The sequence below is a fragment of the Mya arenaria genome, chromosome 2 (assembly GCF_026914265.1).
Source record: "Mya arenaria isolate MELC-2E11 chromosome 2, ASM2691426v1".
Classification (NCBI taxonomy): domain Eukaryota; kingdom Metazoa; phylum Mollusca; class Bivalvia; order Myida; family Myidae; genus Mya; species Mya arenaria.
Genome location: NC_069123.1, coordinates 45,467,231 through 45,482,171, shown reverse-complemented (window position 1 = coordinate 45,482,171; position 14,941 = coordinate 45,467,231). Strand labels below are relative to the sequence as shown.

Genomic DNA, 14,941 nt, shown 5'->3' with positions numbered 1-14,941 from the left:
CCTGGTTATTGAGTTGCGTGAACGTGACTTCCTTCTAGGCTACTTACATGCTCATAATGTCCGTGTGCAGGTCCGTTCTACCTGGTTATTGAGTTACATGAACGCGACTTCCTTCTAGGCTACTTACTTGCTCATAATGTCCGTGTGCAGGGCCGTTCTACCTGGTTATTGAGTTACGTGAACGCGACTGCCTTCTAGGCTACTTACTTGCTCATAATGTCCGTGTGCAGGTCCGTTCTACCTGGTTATTGAGTTACATGAACGCGACTGCCTTCTAGGCTACTTACTTGCTCATAATGTCCGTGTGCAGGTCCGTTCTACCTGGTTATTGAGTTACGTGAACGCGACTTCCTTCTAGGCTACTTACTTGCTCATAATGTCCGTGTGCAGGGCCGTTCTACCTGGTTATTGAGTTACGTGAACGCGACTGCCTTCTAGGCTACTTACATGCTCATAATGTCCGTGTGCAGGGCCGTTCTACCTGGTTATTGAGTGACATGAACGCGACTGCCTTCTAGGCTACTTACTTGCTCATAATGTCCGTGTGCAGGGCATTTCTACCAGGTTATTGAGTTACGTGAACGCGACTGCCTTCTTAGCTACTTTTGTGTTATTTTTGTTGAGTGCAGGAACGTTCTACTTGACAATGGAGTAATGTGAACACGTCTGTCACTTTATCTACTTAAAGCTAATTTTTATGCAGGGCCGTTCTACCTGCTGATGGAATTCACGGTCTATTTCTCAACTACTCAAAAGTTCATAATTCCTGTTTGCAGGTCCGTTCTACCTGGTTGTGGAGTTTTGTGAGCATGGCTGCCTTCTCAGCTACCTCCGGCGATCCCGGCTCCAGGAGAATGGCTACATCAACCAACAACACATGTGCGTACCGCCTACTTCGGGTTTAACACTTGAATACCCGTTTTGTAGTATAACGTACCCACCCCCTATTTTATCTGTGTCGCGGAGCTTTTATGGAACGCTGTTATACATAATCATAGCCTAATGCTTACTCCCTTGCGTTATGACTGGAACCATGGTTAGATGTTCAAGAAAAGTCGTACAAATACACACTCAGTGACACGTTCCATTTTGTCTCAATATTGAAAACCCCCATTGTCATTAGGCTTAATGTTGTAATGTTTCTTATATGAAATGCTTAAACTGACACTGGGAAACTATCACGCGCCGCACTCGTGGACTATAGTCAGTACACATAGGTTACTTCTGCTGGCTTCCAATCGTGTAACAAAACATCTGAATCCTTGTCAGCACGCATATCGCAATGCTCTGAGGCCAACAGATGCAGGATGACAGTCGTATAAAAACACACCCTGCATGGACCCTTGTCCGCACGCATATCGCAATGCTCTGAGGCCAACAGATGCAGGATATCGTATAGCCACCAGCTCCGTCAATAATTATAGATAGCCCTGCCTGTGTAGCAAGTTATTTGTACTGGGACATAAGAGAACTTGAAGTTGTCTAGTTTTCGGTGTTTTTTTCTATCCCAACGATCGCAATAGGATGTGTCCAATAAATGGCAGCCAGAAGGTCAATAATCTAATTGTAAGCCTCTACAAAATGATATCCAGTGTTCCTTCGACGGCGGACATTCACCAACTGCCAAATAACGTTTTGATGTTTGTTAGAATTTATGAAGGTCTGCACGCGCTCATTGACTGTTTTATGGCTTGACTTCGTCGTGACATCACCACTACTTAAAGATTGTGTAATTGTCATAAGTGACGAAGGATAAACCAGGCTGTTTGGGTGGTTACTGTCCAAATTCACTTGACGTTGGGCTTACAAACCCCGATCTGACGAGTTTGTAATTCACATTGGTAAATGGGATATAGTGTACCATGCCAAATTCGCAGGGAATGCAGGTTTACTTTGATAACAATCCTAATTAACAAACTCACATTGAATAACAAATTATATGACAACAATGTCGTAAATGATAACATAACATAACATTAATAATCTTTAAATTTCATAGCATCAAGGTAGAACGAGCGAGCCCTTCTACGTGTACCCCCTGACTTAGATATATTATTATTAAATTAGTGAATAACATATTTTTATCAGGCGGGGAACCAAATTATGCCGTCATGTCTGTGCAGTTGTTCAATTCTTAACAGTTAAGCGTGCTATATGTCCTCATTCAACAATCGGAACTCCTCGGCTAGTATCAAGATATGGCCTATCTCGAAGCTTGCCGGAGATGGCCGAGTTGTTACGATTGCTCATTCAAGTCACAGGTGTCTGAATTATTGTTTGTCACTAAAATGTTGATTAAAATCAATTTGGGTACATAAAATGGGATAGACAACACATCTGAAGATATTTAGTGCCTTTATTATATCAGAAAGAAACGTACCCAAAATGATTTTAATCAACATTTTAGAGACAAATAATGATTCAGACGCCTGTGATTCAAGTCCGATAGGCTAAAATATGGCTTATTATTTAAACATTTATTAAAACACAACATACATTTTCAGCCAATGAAAATGCAGAAAGGTAATAATTTAGTACTTTCAAATTTCGCGGGTGTTTAAAGGTCAACGTACTGCCACTCATCGGATACACATTTCCTGCGTCCGATTTTGTGTTGACGATGCGTCAGCCAATGAGGTTTTATTCTAAGTCATGCAGCTAAATAACCACCTGAATCAAAATCTGAATGGTAAAAAAGGGCGGCCCGTTCACTACGCGCACCCCGTCCTTTCTTAGTCATTGATATTTTACTTCATGTTAGCTATTACATGTCTGACATGACACTTAGAAAAGTAATTATTCGCGCGTTTAAGCTACAGTTTATATACCCTATATTCATGAACAGAAAACACAGTTTGCATTACAGTTTGTAACAAACGAGTCACACAAATGCGTACTCGTACTTTCGCCAAAATGCTCAAGAGTACATATTAAAATGTTGAACTTAAAACAGACACTCTCAGACGTTTTAACAATATGAATTCAATCAAATTTTATTAAAGGTCGAATTGGAAGTTATATGCCAGCCTTAAGTGATCTCCTAGTTATCGGTCATTCTTGTTTATCGCTGTGTATCTCTGTGTATAGGTTCAAGTCTCCGGCGAGCCACGAACAGACGGACGCACAGTTGACGGGCGATCTCCTGTTTACACGTGACCTCCTCTCATTTGCGTGGCAGATCGCGAAGGGCATGACCTATCTCAGCGAAATCAAGGTAGCACATAGTCGTAGCTTCCATATATATACGCAGGAGGATATGTTATGTTACGCCGTATTTCGGTAGCTAATTAGGTTCACAAGTAGCCTAAACTATAAATGTATACTATCATAATTACTGATGCTAGATATATAGAACAATATATACAATCAATTTGGTTTCCAAATTGTTTCTTTTTATAATTGTTATATATTAAATGAATCGGTTTGGTTTTGGTGGAAATATTGTTTCTCGTGCACTTGTTCATTCGAGGTTGTCTGGCCTTATTCCAAGTGTAGTCTTGTTATTTTATGCTGGTGTCTGAAATAATTTTGCTTAGTGAATAATTGCTTTACTCACGATAATAACGTGTGTATATAGTGTTGTTTTAAAATGATTATGATTCAGACAACAAGAACTACGGCGATGATGATGATGATGGTGATGATGATGTGTTATATATTTTATTTTTTCGGTATTTATGCTGTTGGTCACTACCAAATTGCGTCTCTACCTAAATACACTATATAACTTTTACTACCATAATTATGGAAAATGAACGGCAATAATCTCATTTGTAGGTACATGCTTTGAACACACTAATGTTTTCTGATCGCAATTTATTTCCTTACTATTTGAAAAAAATGATTAATTTAACGTTTCAATTAATGTAGATTTGTGTTTTAATCCATAATGTACAGTTATGAAAAGTTTAATGATTAATAAGGTTTTTCTGTCTCCCTTGACAGAGGTAAGTAATATGAAACAGTGTGTATACATATATTGAAAGTAAAGGTTGTTCACGATGTAGAAAATAAAAAAGTGCAGACAAATGCGTAACATACGCATACATAACAGAAACACGTCGCATATATGTTTTTGGTCTTCATTGTTTAAAAATGATCACTGAAAGATAGAAAAAAATCCACACAACTCGAGTCAGTGGTCCTTAACCATATGATATGCGGACACTTAACGAATAACAGCATTCCAGCTTGTCTGCTTTCCATGAGAAGCGTTATTGTCTCATCATAAGCCCTGTTTTGTGGCCGTCGTTGCCGTCACCAAGTTATTAAAGTTGAGTCACTGGCACCGGATTTTCTAACTCAATCATTTTTTTTAAAAATGATTTAGTTTGAAGATCCGGTGCCAGTGAGTTGAGTATAATCTTTGCAGTTTAAATGAAACTCAACAGAATAATGTCCATGCCATAGTATACGATTGCATGATATTACATACCATTTTTCTTAGTAACAAGTTGTATGTAATTAAGGTGATTGACTTGCTCATAAATCAGAGAAGCGTGCGCATGGATGGTGCTGTAAAAAGACAATATATTGCATTCCTGTTTGCGCAGCTTGTTCACCGGGACCTGGCGGCGCGGAACATCCTGGTGGCTGGCAACCGCCACCTCAAGATCTCGGACTTCGGGCTCACGCGAGACGTGTATGAGGCGGACACCTACATGAAGAAGAGCAAGGTACGCGCTCGCAATTCCGGTTTCAAAAAGTTCCAAACCCGTAACGAAATAAACACGCCGTAAAACACTACAGTAATATATCAATATTAGACGAGCGCTGATGGTACTTCGACCAAAGAGTCATAAATTCTCTGTATATAAGCAACTGCAATGCCAGCTCGATTGGCATTTTTCTCAGTCGAGTCCTGAATAATCTCTTTAGTTACTCCCTTGCAATTTTGCCTTGGCCCTAAAGTCGTAAAAAGCTAATCAAATTAACACTGTCCTTTCTCGAAATTAAACAAGAATCAAAAAAATACCGGATGAGTTCGAATTACCTTAGACATCCTAAAGTAATGGCCTTATAATGATTTGTTAATGTTCACTCGATATGTTGTAGCTGTTTTGCATCGCCATTACTTCAGACAGTTTCAGGTTCATACAGTAATAATACACCACATGTTTTTTAGGGACGTTAAACAATTTATAATGATAAAAATTTGTCTGTAAATAATTTGTTTGTTAACCACACGTATTTGTTTATATTAAACTGTTAACACTATTATGTTAATTCATATGTTATATGATTATACTTATAGTGACCATAAACCGACACGCTTTAATGTCGAAAAAAAAGCGTGTAACGCTACATGAGTGATGACATGTGTATGGCATAAAAGCCTGTGTGCATACTTATGCAAAATTTCCAAGCCATAGCACCAGCTCTAGACAGGATATTATTTTTGGATACAAGACTTGTCCGCGAAATTCCTTTTGACTTAAGCTAATTAAGTTATTGTGTTGTTTCGTTGTAGGGTCGTATCCCAGTGAAGTGGCTGGCTCCGGAGTCCCTGTACGCCCAGATCTACACAACTAGGAGTGATATGTACGTACACTGATGTTACTGGGGGTGACCCGGGTGACATGTTCGAACATTAATGTAACTTGGGTGACTGGGAGTGACATGTTAGTACATGATGTAACTGGGGGTGACCCGGGTGACATGTTCGAACATTAATGTAACTTGGGTGACTGGGAGTGACATGTTAGTACATGATGTAACTGGGGGTGACCCGGGTGACATGTTCGAACATTAATGTAACTTGGGTGACTGGGAATGACATGTTAGTACATGATGTAACTGGGGGTGACCCGGGTGACATGTTCGAACATTAATGTAACTTGGGTGACTGGGAATGACATGTTAGTACATGATGTAACTGGGGGTGACCCGGGTGACATGTTCGTACATTAATCAAACTTGGGTGACTGGGAGTGATATGTACGTACATTCTTGTAATTTGGGTGACACGGAGTGATATGCACGTACATTCATGTAACTTGAGTGACACGGAGTGATATGTGCGTACGTTCATGTAACTTGGTTGACCCGGAGTGCGATGTACGTACATTCATGTAACTTGAATGACACGAGTGATATGTACGTACATTCATGTAACTTGGGTGACTCGGGGTGATATGCACGTACATTCGTATAACTTGGGTGACACGGAGTGATATGAACGTACATTGATAACTTGGGTGACACGGAGTGATATGTACGTACATTCATATAACTTGAGTGACTCGGAGTGATATGCACGTACATTCGTATAACTTGGGTGACACGGAGTGATATGAACGTACATTCATATAACTTGGGTGACACGGAGTGATATGTACGTACATTTATGTAAATTGGGTGACTCGGAGTGATATGAACGTACATTCATATAACTTGGGTGACACGGAGTGATATGTACGTACATTCATGTAAATTGGGTGAAGTACGTTGTTGTAACTTAGGTGACTTGCAGTGATATGTACGTACATTGATGTATTTTGGAGCCTTGGAGTGATATGTTCTTACGTTCATGTAACTTGGGTGACTCGGAGTGATATGTACGTACGCTGATGTAACTTGGGTGACTCGGAGTGATATGTTCTTACGTTCATGTAACTTGGGTGACTCGGAGTGATATGTACTTACGTTGATGTAACTTGGGTGACTTGGAGTGATATGTACGTACGCTGATGTAACTTGGGTGACTCGGAGTGATATGTTCTTACGTTCATGTAACTTGGGTGACTCGGAGTGATATGTACGTACGCTGATGTAACTTGGGTGACTGGGAGTGATATGTTCTTACGTTCATGTAACTTGGGTGACTCGGAGTGATATGTACTTACGTTGATGTAACTTGGGTGACTCGGAGTGATATGTTGTTACGTTCATGTAACTTGGGTGACTCGGAGTGATATGTACTTACGTTGATGTAACTTGGGTGACTCGGAGTGATATGTTCTTACGTTGATGTAACTTGGGTGACTCAGAGTGATATGTTCTTACGTTGATGTAACTTGGGTGACTCGGAGTGATATGTTCTTACATTCATGTAACTCTAGGGTGACTGGGAGTGATATGTACGTACGTTGATGTAACTAGGGTGACTGGGAGTGATATGTACGTACGTTGATGTAACTTGGGTGACTCGGAGTGATATGTACGTACGTTGATGTAACTAGGGTGACTGGGAGTGATATGTACGTACACTGATGTAACTAGGATGACTGGGAGTGATATGTACGTACGTTGATGTAACTAAGGTGACTGGGAGTGATATGTACGTACACTGATGTAACTAGGGTGACTGGGAGTGATATGTACGTACGTTGATGTAACGTTTTATGTCAAACGCTCTATTTCACGATGACTTCTCGTATAGTAATCTGTTCTGTGTTTCAGCTGGTCCTATGGGATCGTCCTATGGGAGATTGTGACGCTAGGTAACATATCTGTACTCTTCCAGTTATACACTTCATCACGGCTTATAATGATTACTTCCCCCACTTTACGTCATGATATTTTAAGAGACTGTAATCGTGGAGAATGTTTAAATTATTGCATTTATCATAGGAAAGGCTACATACATTCCATGATATTTTATATAACAAGATATATGTTTTAAGTCTTTTTAATGTATCAGTATGAGAGCGGTAGATCCATCCGAAAATGTAAAGGATTTTTTTTATATCGAGTGATTTGTACATTGAACGTGTTTCAGGTGCGCCTCCATATCCTGGCATCCCCCCGGAGCGACTCTACAACCTCCTTATGGGCGGCTACCGGATGGACCGCCCGGAAAACTGCGCAGACGAAATGTGAGATTCTAATATAACGAGAATATTAAACTATGCTATATTACGAGACTTTATAACGACATTAGCGTTGCTATATCGAGAACCTTATGACGCTACATCTCTAGACTTACAATGCTGTATTATGACGCTACATCTCTAGACTTACAATGTTGTATTATGGTGCTACATCTCTAGACTTACAATGCTGTATTATGACGCTACATCTCTAGACTTAAAATGCTGTATTATGACGCTACATCTCTAGACTTACAATGCTGTATTATGACGCTACAATGCTGTATTATGACGCTACATCTCTAGACTTAAAATGCTGTATTATGACGCTACATCTCTAGACTTAAAATGCTGTATTATGACGCTACATCTCTAGACTTACAATGCTGTATTATGGTGCTACATCTCTAGACTTACAATGCTGTATTATGACGCTACATCTCTAGACTTACAATGCTGTATTATGGTGCTACATCTCTAGACTTACAATGCTGTATTATGACGCTACATCTCTAGACTTAAAATGCTGTATTATGACGCTACATCTCTAGACTTAAAATGCTGTATTATGACGCTACATCTCTAGACTTAAAATGCTGTATTATGACGCTACATCTCTAGACTTACAATGCTGTATTATGGTGCTACATCACGGGACGAACGAGGCTATATCACGAGATATTTTCGACGCTTTATCTCGACACTGATGAAGCTATATCAAGACTAACAATGAGTTAATACGAAGAATGCGACGCTATATCGATGTCATATCACGATACTTACCTGACAATGCTATATCATCACGATACGTACAATGTTATATCGCGATACTTACAATGCCATATCACGATACTTACAGTGCTTTATCACAATACTTACAATAATATATATCACGAACCTTACAATGCTATATCACGATAATTACAATGCTATATCACGATACTTACAATTCTATATCACGATACTAACAATGCTATATCACGATACTTACAATGCTATATCACGATACTTGCAGTGCTATATCACGATACTTGCAATTCTATATCACGATACTTACAATGCTATATCACGATACTTGCAATGCTATATCACGATACTTGCAATTCTATATCACGATACTAACAATGCTATATCACGATATTTGCAATGCTATATCACGATACTTACAATGCTATATCACGTATGATATACGTTCTCGAGACTAACGATATTATATCTTGAGGTTAACAATGCTTTATTACAATACTTATGATGATATATACCACGAGACGTATATTGCTATCGTATGAACTGGCAATAACCATACACGTGAGTCGAAGGTTATAGTCGTCACTGAGATTCTCTGTCCGTCTGTGTTTTCTGCCCGTATATTTATTTGTCTACTTCGTAGTAAAATCTGCTCATAAGCTTAATGACATTGTCAATGTGTTTAATGATTTAAAGTTTACATAAGTCACTGCCACCTGTCAGGCTGACTGTTCATGTGTTTTAAAGACCCAAAGTTTTCATTAGTCACTGCGTCCACCTGTCAGGCAGTCTGTTCATGTGTTTTAAAGACCCAAAGTTTTCATCAGTCACTGCGTCGACCTGTTTCGATTGTCTGGTTATTGGCTTGTTTTTTGGCAGGTACGCTGTGATGCAGAAATGTTGGAAGATAGACGCGACCGATCGTCCGTCGTTCGCCTCACTCGCGATCATCTTCGACCGCATTCTTCAGGAACAGACGGTGGGTTTTACTGTGTTGCAAGGGACGTAACTCGCTGTATATATGTGCCACATGTAACATATCTTGTCGCGCAATTTGTAAACGTTGAAGTTTTGGAATTTTTACGTTGCCTTTTACACCTCTTAAATGGATACTTATCAAGTACCCGTGTTTTGTAGCATTGCTTTGACCAAAAAATTGCGTTTTGACAACGTGAGTGGTGACAAATGCACTTTTGCCGCTCAAAGGACCGGCGATCATAATTACAGACATTATACATAAACATGTCAATAAATTGAAAATGACTGAATAAAAACACGATAATCTAATTCAAAATGTCAACTGTTATTTATGATGATAAATGATGATGAACGCCCATTCCCCGACATAGTCATGAATGTAAACGTGGAATGGTGTATTTGCAGGGTTACCTCGACTTGTCTCAAATGGCGACGGCCGCCCCTGGTCTACAAACAAAATCTACAAAATTGAAACTGCAAGGTATATTTTTGCTTTAGTTATAAACCTCTTTCATTCACTTCAATTGTAGATATTTGGGCAGGTATTTTGGCGTATTTTATGCCTAGGCACAAGTAATTTCACAAAATATATTATGAAAAAGTTTTAAAACCTGCGAATTACTTTATTTCATGACAATGGCGCATAATACGTCATGTTGCATGAGTCCAACATATGGTTAGTTAGACAGTCATTGTGGTCGATGGCGGGTCGAGCGGCGCGGTTCCCGGAAATTGATTGTCCCGGCTGTTAGCTGGGGCACAGGTCGCCCGTCCCAGCAGCCACGCTAATGGCCGTGTTCACGCCATTTGGGCGAATATAAGTGAACTGCGCTATCATATTATGACAATACCATTATCTTTTAGTATTGGACGGAATGCAGTTTTAACAACGTAGATGGCAATTTTGTTTCAACAACAAGCACTTGCACAGCTTACTTTCGTGGACGATATTGTCTTAACTTGCCTGAATTTAATAATATGACATAAACACAAAAAAGTTGCAATAAGTGTGCACGTAAATCGTCATGACCGTACAACGTAAACATGCAGACGTCGAATAAGATTTATTATGACAATGTATTTTATGATTTATGTACTTTTAGAATATTATATGTAAAGTTGTGTTACTATACTCCTAAGATTACATTATTCTGCAATTTCTTTTTTTCAGAAGCAGACCAGCATTCAAGTTTTAAACACGCTCTTCAGAAAGGAGCAATCCGAGCGGCGGATGCTTGTCAAAAAGGAATTATTGAAGATAAGCACGCGCCGACTGTATGCAATGACTTGTACTCGCCGGATGCATATCTTTTGCCGTTGTCGCGGCGCGTGAGGCGGAGGGAGGACAAGGGCGACGGGGACAGAGAAACGTCCAACCAGATGACGCCCCTGCTAGACATCGCCGGCAGCCCCGAATCTTTCCGGACAAAAACTCGCCAAAACAGTTATAGTGTTCCCGAACCGGAAGCTGACACAGGCTTCCGCCGGAAGTCAGATTCCTGTATTTTACCAGGCAGAACAAGCCGCAGTAAACAGACAGTGTATCCATGTGAAGGTGTGACACTCCTTCCCGATGTCACATTTCAGCAGGAAACCACCACATGCTGACGTCACATTGCATAAGGAACTCATCACCTGTTGACGGTCCAGTGCACTTGAAATAACTGCCTGCTGACATCACTGTGCTCTCGGAATCCATTGCCTGCTGATGTCGCAGTTCAGAAGGAATCCACCACCTGCCGACGTCAAAGCGCACGATGAAACACTATCTGCTGACGTGACAGTTTACCAGAATTAAACTGGGTGCTGACATTACGGTGCTCCAGAAAGCCACCACCTGCTGTCGTCACAGTACACGATGACACATTGCCTGCTGACACCATACTTCCACTTGATGATATCACATCTGTTATTTTACTCTAAAGCTAGTTGTTTATTCTTCTCTCCGTTGGTACAACTGGAAGAATGCGGCTATAATGAAATTGTAATCAAACTTCTACGAAATACCGGTGGTGACATTTCAAATTCAATATTTCATTATTTTATTTTCACAAATTCACGATTTCAACATCACGAATGTATGATTTCACGATTGTAACTTCACGATTTCACGAGTTAAACTTCACTTTTTCACGATTTCTCATATTTAAGAATTCACGAAATTGTGAAGACGTGACATTGTTAAGTTAAAATCGAGAAATCTTTGGTATAGTTGAAATCATTAACTTGTGAAGTTAAAATCATCAATTTATGAAGGAGAAATCATGAAATATTGAATTTAGATGGTCACAACCTTTCTTTCGTAAATTTCGTTTTTGGTTGTGCTTATACATATCTCTGGAAAGGAACTGCTCGTTTTCCCAGATTAGTGATACAAGGTTATGGGTGTGTTTAGTACTGTTTACAAACTGTTATAAGGACAGAGATATTTATGACTTACTTTTTAGTAAAAAGATGCCATTCGAAGGTTGTGACACAAATGAATGATACATTTTTGATCAACAATCAGTTCGTCAAATTATCGGAGAAAGAAGTCACATCACAAAAATTGCACACTTGCAAAGCCAGGCCCATAACCCAGGCGTTTATAAGTTTTGCCTTTTGCTGACTGAAAAAAATAACTGAAATTTGTTATTTTGATTTTATTACTGGCATTTTGTCTCAAATGCGTTGTTTTGTAAGGATCATAATGAAAAATGCACGAAAATATTTAAAAATTGGAACGGTTGTCTGCCTTGTTTCAATAAAACAGAGAAGTCAAGCTATGATACTGTTAAAGTAAGATTTCATTGGCAACATCCATTAGTCAAAAGGTACATTCAGCTTTCGACATAGTTGCAATATATGATAGAACTTATCTCTTTTTCAATTGCATTTTTGATATTCAAGTCAGTGATAAGGCAGACTTATATTTCGCGACTTACTCATATGTACTGACGATGACATTCCTGTATTTTCTCCAGAAGGAAACTGGGTTGCCTTGGACATGTATTTTTATTGTGATCTAATTAAGAGTGTTTTGCAATATTTAAGTTTTTTCCTGATTTGTTATTCCTTTTCTGACTTATTCCAGTTTCGTGTTCTTTGATTGAAACGTGTAATTGTTAAAATAAATACTCAGATCTGTCGGGTGAATACAGTTGCAATACGATCAATCGCATGGGGCGTGGCTTTATAGTATATAACTCCTTCAATAACCTGTCACGTTTATTACTTTTTCAAGCCTCCCTGTAAACCATTTATTTCCCTCCAAAAATGTAACTTAAGTTTCTATCACGAATAAATTGATCGGCCGGTATTGCAACCACACTTTGTACATAGCGTTTCATGTTACGATTTATGTTAATAAAGTGTTTAATTGTCAGAAATGGTATTCTATGACTGCTCCGTGTCTTTGTCCTGAAAGTAAGTGTGCATCCAGGTTTTGAACTGTGAACAGAAACAGGCATATTATGGAAAAAATAAGGCTACGATAAGTCGAGAGTAGAAGACAACCTTCATAATAACATTTCATAGCTCCTTGATTGTCCAATTTTAAATGACCTTAATAGTAATTGTTGGTCTTAAATTCTAACTGGTACAAATAAAGAACAATAACGTTTTCTACTATTTTCTTCCAGATGTTAAACATAATACTGTCTATAGCCTTTTGTGAAATAGTCAACTATAGTTTCTTTATGCTTTTCCCAGCTAACACATAACGTTAGTACAACGTTGTGCCAATGTTGTACAAATGTTATGTTGTTGTACAACGTTGTGGCAACGTTGGGACAACGTTAAGAAACGATTTTACAATTATTTTTTATAGTTTAAATTCGTTCATATAGTCCATAAAATGCTTATATAATGTAAATGATAGCATAAGAAATGATTTGCAATTAAAAAAAAATAATTTCAAAGTTTGGTTACAAAATAACGTTATTACAACGTTGAATTAACGTTGTAAAGAAAACATTTTTTACAAGTCCTAACAACGTTGTGACAACGTTGCACGATCGTTGTGTTTATATATAGACATAGTTTCGAATCTGGAGTTTTGATACTTTCAAATAATGTATTAATTACTCTTGAATAAAATCATTTATTTTTGTTTATGCATATTAATCCCTTAAAAATGTGATTTGGTTGCAGTACATGCGATATTGATTAATTCGAATCTGATACTCTACCTAGCTCTATCTGTTATTGGCGTGCGCGTTAAATCGGAAAGCGAAAACAAAGGAAGACTTAATAGACTCGCAAAATAGAAAGCATAAGCTGCATTTATCGGCTTAATCATTATTCAAGTACAGCACACAGACAAGCATCACGCAGGTATGTTTTCAGAAATAAATAATGTGAATGAATATTTGATTGTTTAATAATTTGTAACAGTTGAATGAGTTGTTGATATTTCCCCACCCACCCATTTAACAAGCTTTAATATGTTGAACAGGTTTATGTAACTTTGTAAGTCAGGGTTTATTGTATTTCTTTCCTATTATTATGGCATGATCACTAAACATTGCTATGAATGACAGTTTGAGTAACAAAACGACCAAGGCTTAGATGAAAATAATTATTTCATGCCAGGAATTAAAAGTTAAAATTATATTTAGTTAGTATCGTTTAGCACCATTTTTGTTTGAATTGTTTATGCTTACTTGATATAAATCCAGGAATTAAACTGTAAAAAAACGTTCTTGATGGTTTTCCTTTGTTTAAATCAATATTAATGTTGCTCAATTTGGAACATGCATGAATCCCTTTGAACAAAACTAATTGCTAAAAATTGTTTATTTTTTCATTTGGGATTAATTTATATGTTTCAGAAACTCAACATGGATGCTATGGAAGAGAATCCAGTACCAGAGTGAAAATTTGCAGATGTGTATGAGAGTGCTGAAAGATTTTATTTCAGTTTTGTGCTTTGACACTGAAAAGGAATATTGCTGTAATTCCAAAATATTATTGACATATTTTAAAATGTGAACATTTGAAGTGAGAAATGTTTTTGAAACTTGTAATTAACATACCAAAAGAATAATAATCAATATTTTACTTAACTTGATTATTTAGAAGAATAATTTGGAGTTTCTGTTGGGTATTTTCATGATAATATGATGGGACATGTAAAAACAATGTGGATTGTAATCACTCTGTTATTTGTTTGTCCACATGTTATGTTAATGAATTTCAGGTATCTGACCCACAATTGAGCTAGCTTTCTCCATAGATCTTAATGTTAATTTGATTGCTGGTGACCGAATACCAGTAGACTTGATAATATTCCTTCACACTGCGCCTCCCCCTTTTCAAATATGCTATCATTCTAGTCCCATAATGTTACATTCTGTGATGGTTCTAGTTCGCATATATTGTTTGTCATTTTTCTCATTCTCAGGAAATAAATAAAGACAAAAGTG

At 38.1% G+C, this 14,941-nt stretch overlaps 1 protein-coding gene and 1 long non-coding RNA gene across 2 annotated transcripts in view; both read left to right on the top strand.

The window, feature by feature from the left end:
- The window catches only part of LOC128243079 (proto-oncogene tyrosine-protein kinase receptor Ret-like), a 96,311-nt gene extending 83,475 nt beyond the window's left edge, over nucleotides 1-12,836 (top strand). The window contains exons 16-24 of the mRNA XM_052960594.1: nucleotides 777-879; nucleotides 3,088-3,214; nucleotides 4,554-4,676; nucleotides 5,471-5,541; nucleotides 7,402-7,442; nucleotides 7,721-7,817; nucleotides 9,438-9,537; nucleotides 9,942-10,017; nucleotides 10,708-12,836. Of these exons, the coding sequence (XP_052816554.1) occupies nucleotides 777-879; nucleotides 3,088-3,214; nucleotides 4,554-4,676; nucleotides 5,471-5,541; nucleotides 7,402-7,442; nucleotides 7,721-7,817; nucleotides 9,438-9,537; nucleotides 9,942-10,017; nucleotides 10,708-11,144 (1,175 nt within the window). The 3' untranslated portion in view covers nucleotides 11,145-12,836. The remainder of the gene's footprint in view (nucleotides 1-776; nucleotides 880-3,087; nucleotides 3,215-4,553; nucleotides 4,677-5,470; nucleotides 5,542-7,401; nucleotides 7,443-7,720; nucleotides 7,818-9,437; nucleotides 9,538-9,941; nucleotides 10,018-10,707) is intronic.
- Nucleotides 12,837-13,726: 890 nt separating this feature from the next.
- Nucleotides 13,727-14,941, top strand: LOC128243171 (uncharacterized). The gene is made up of 2 exons (XR_008262784.1): nucleotides 13,727-13,850; nucleotides 14,348-14,941. It is a non-coding gene; the product is annotated as an uncharacterized LOC128243171 (long non-coding RNA).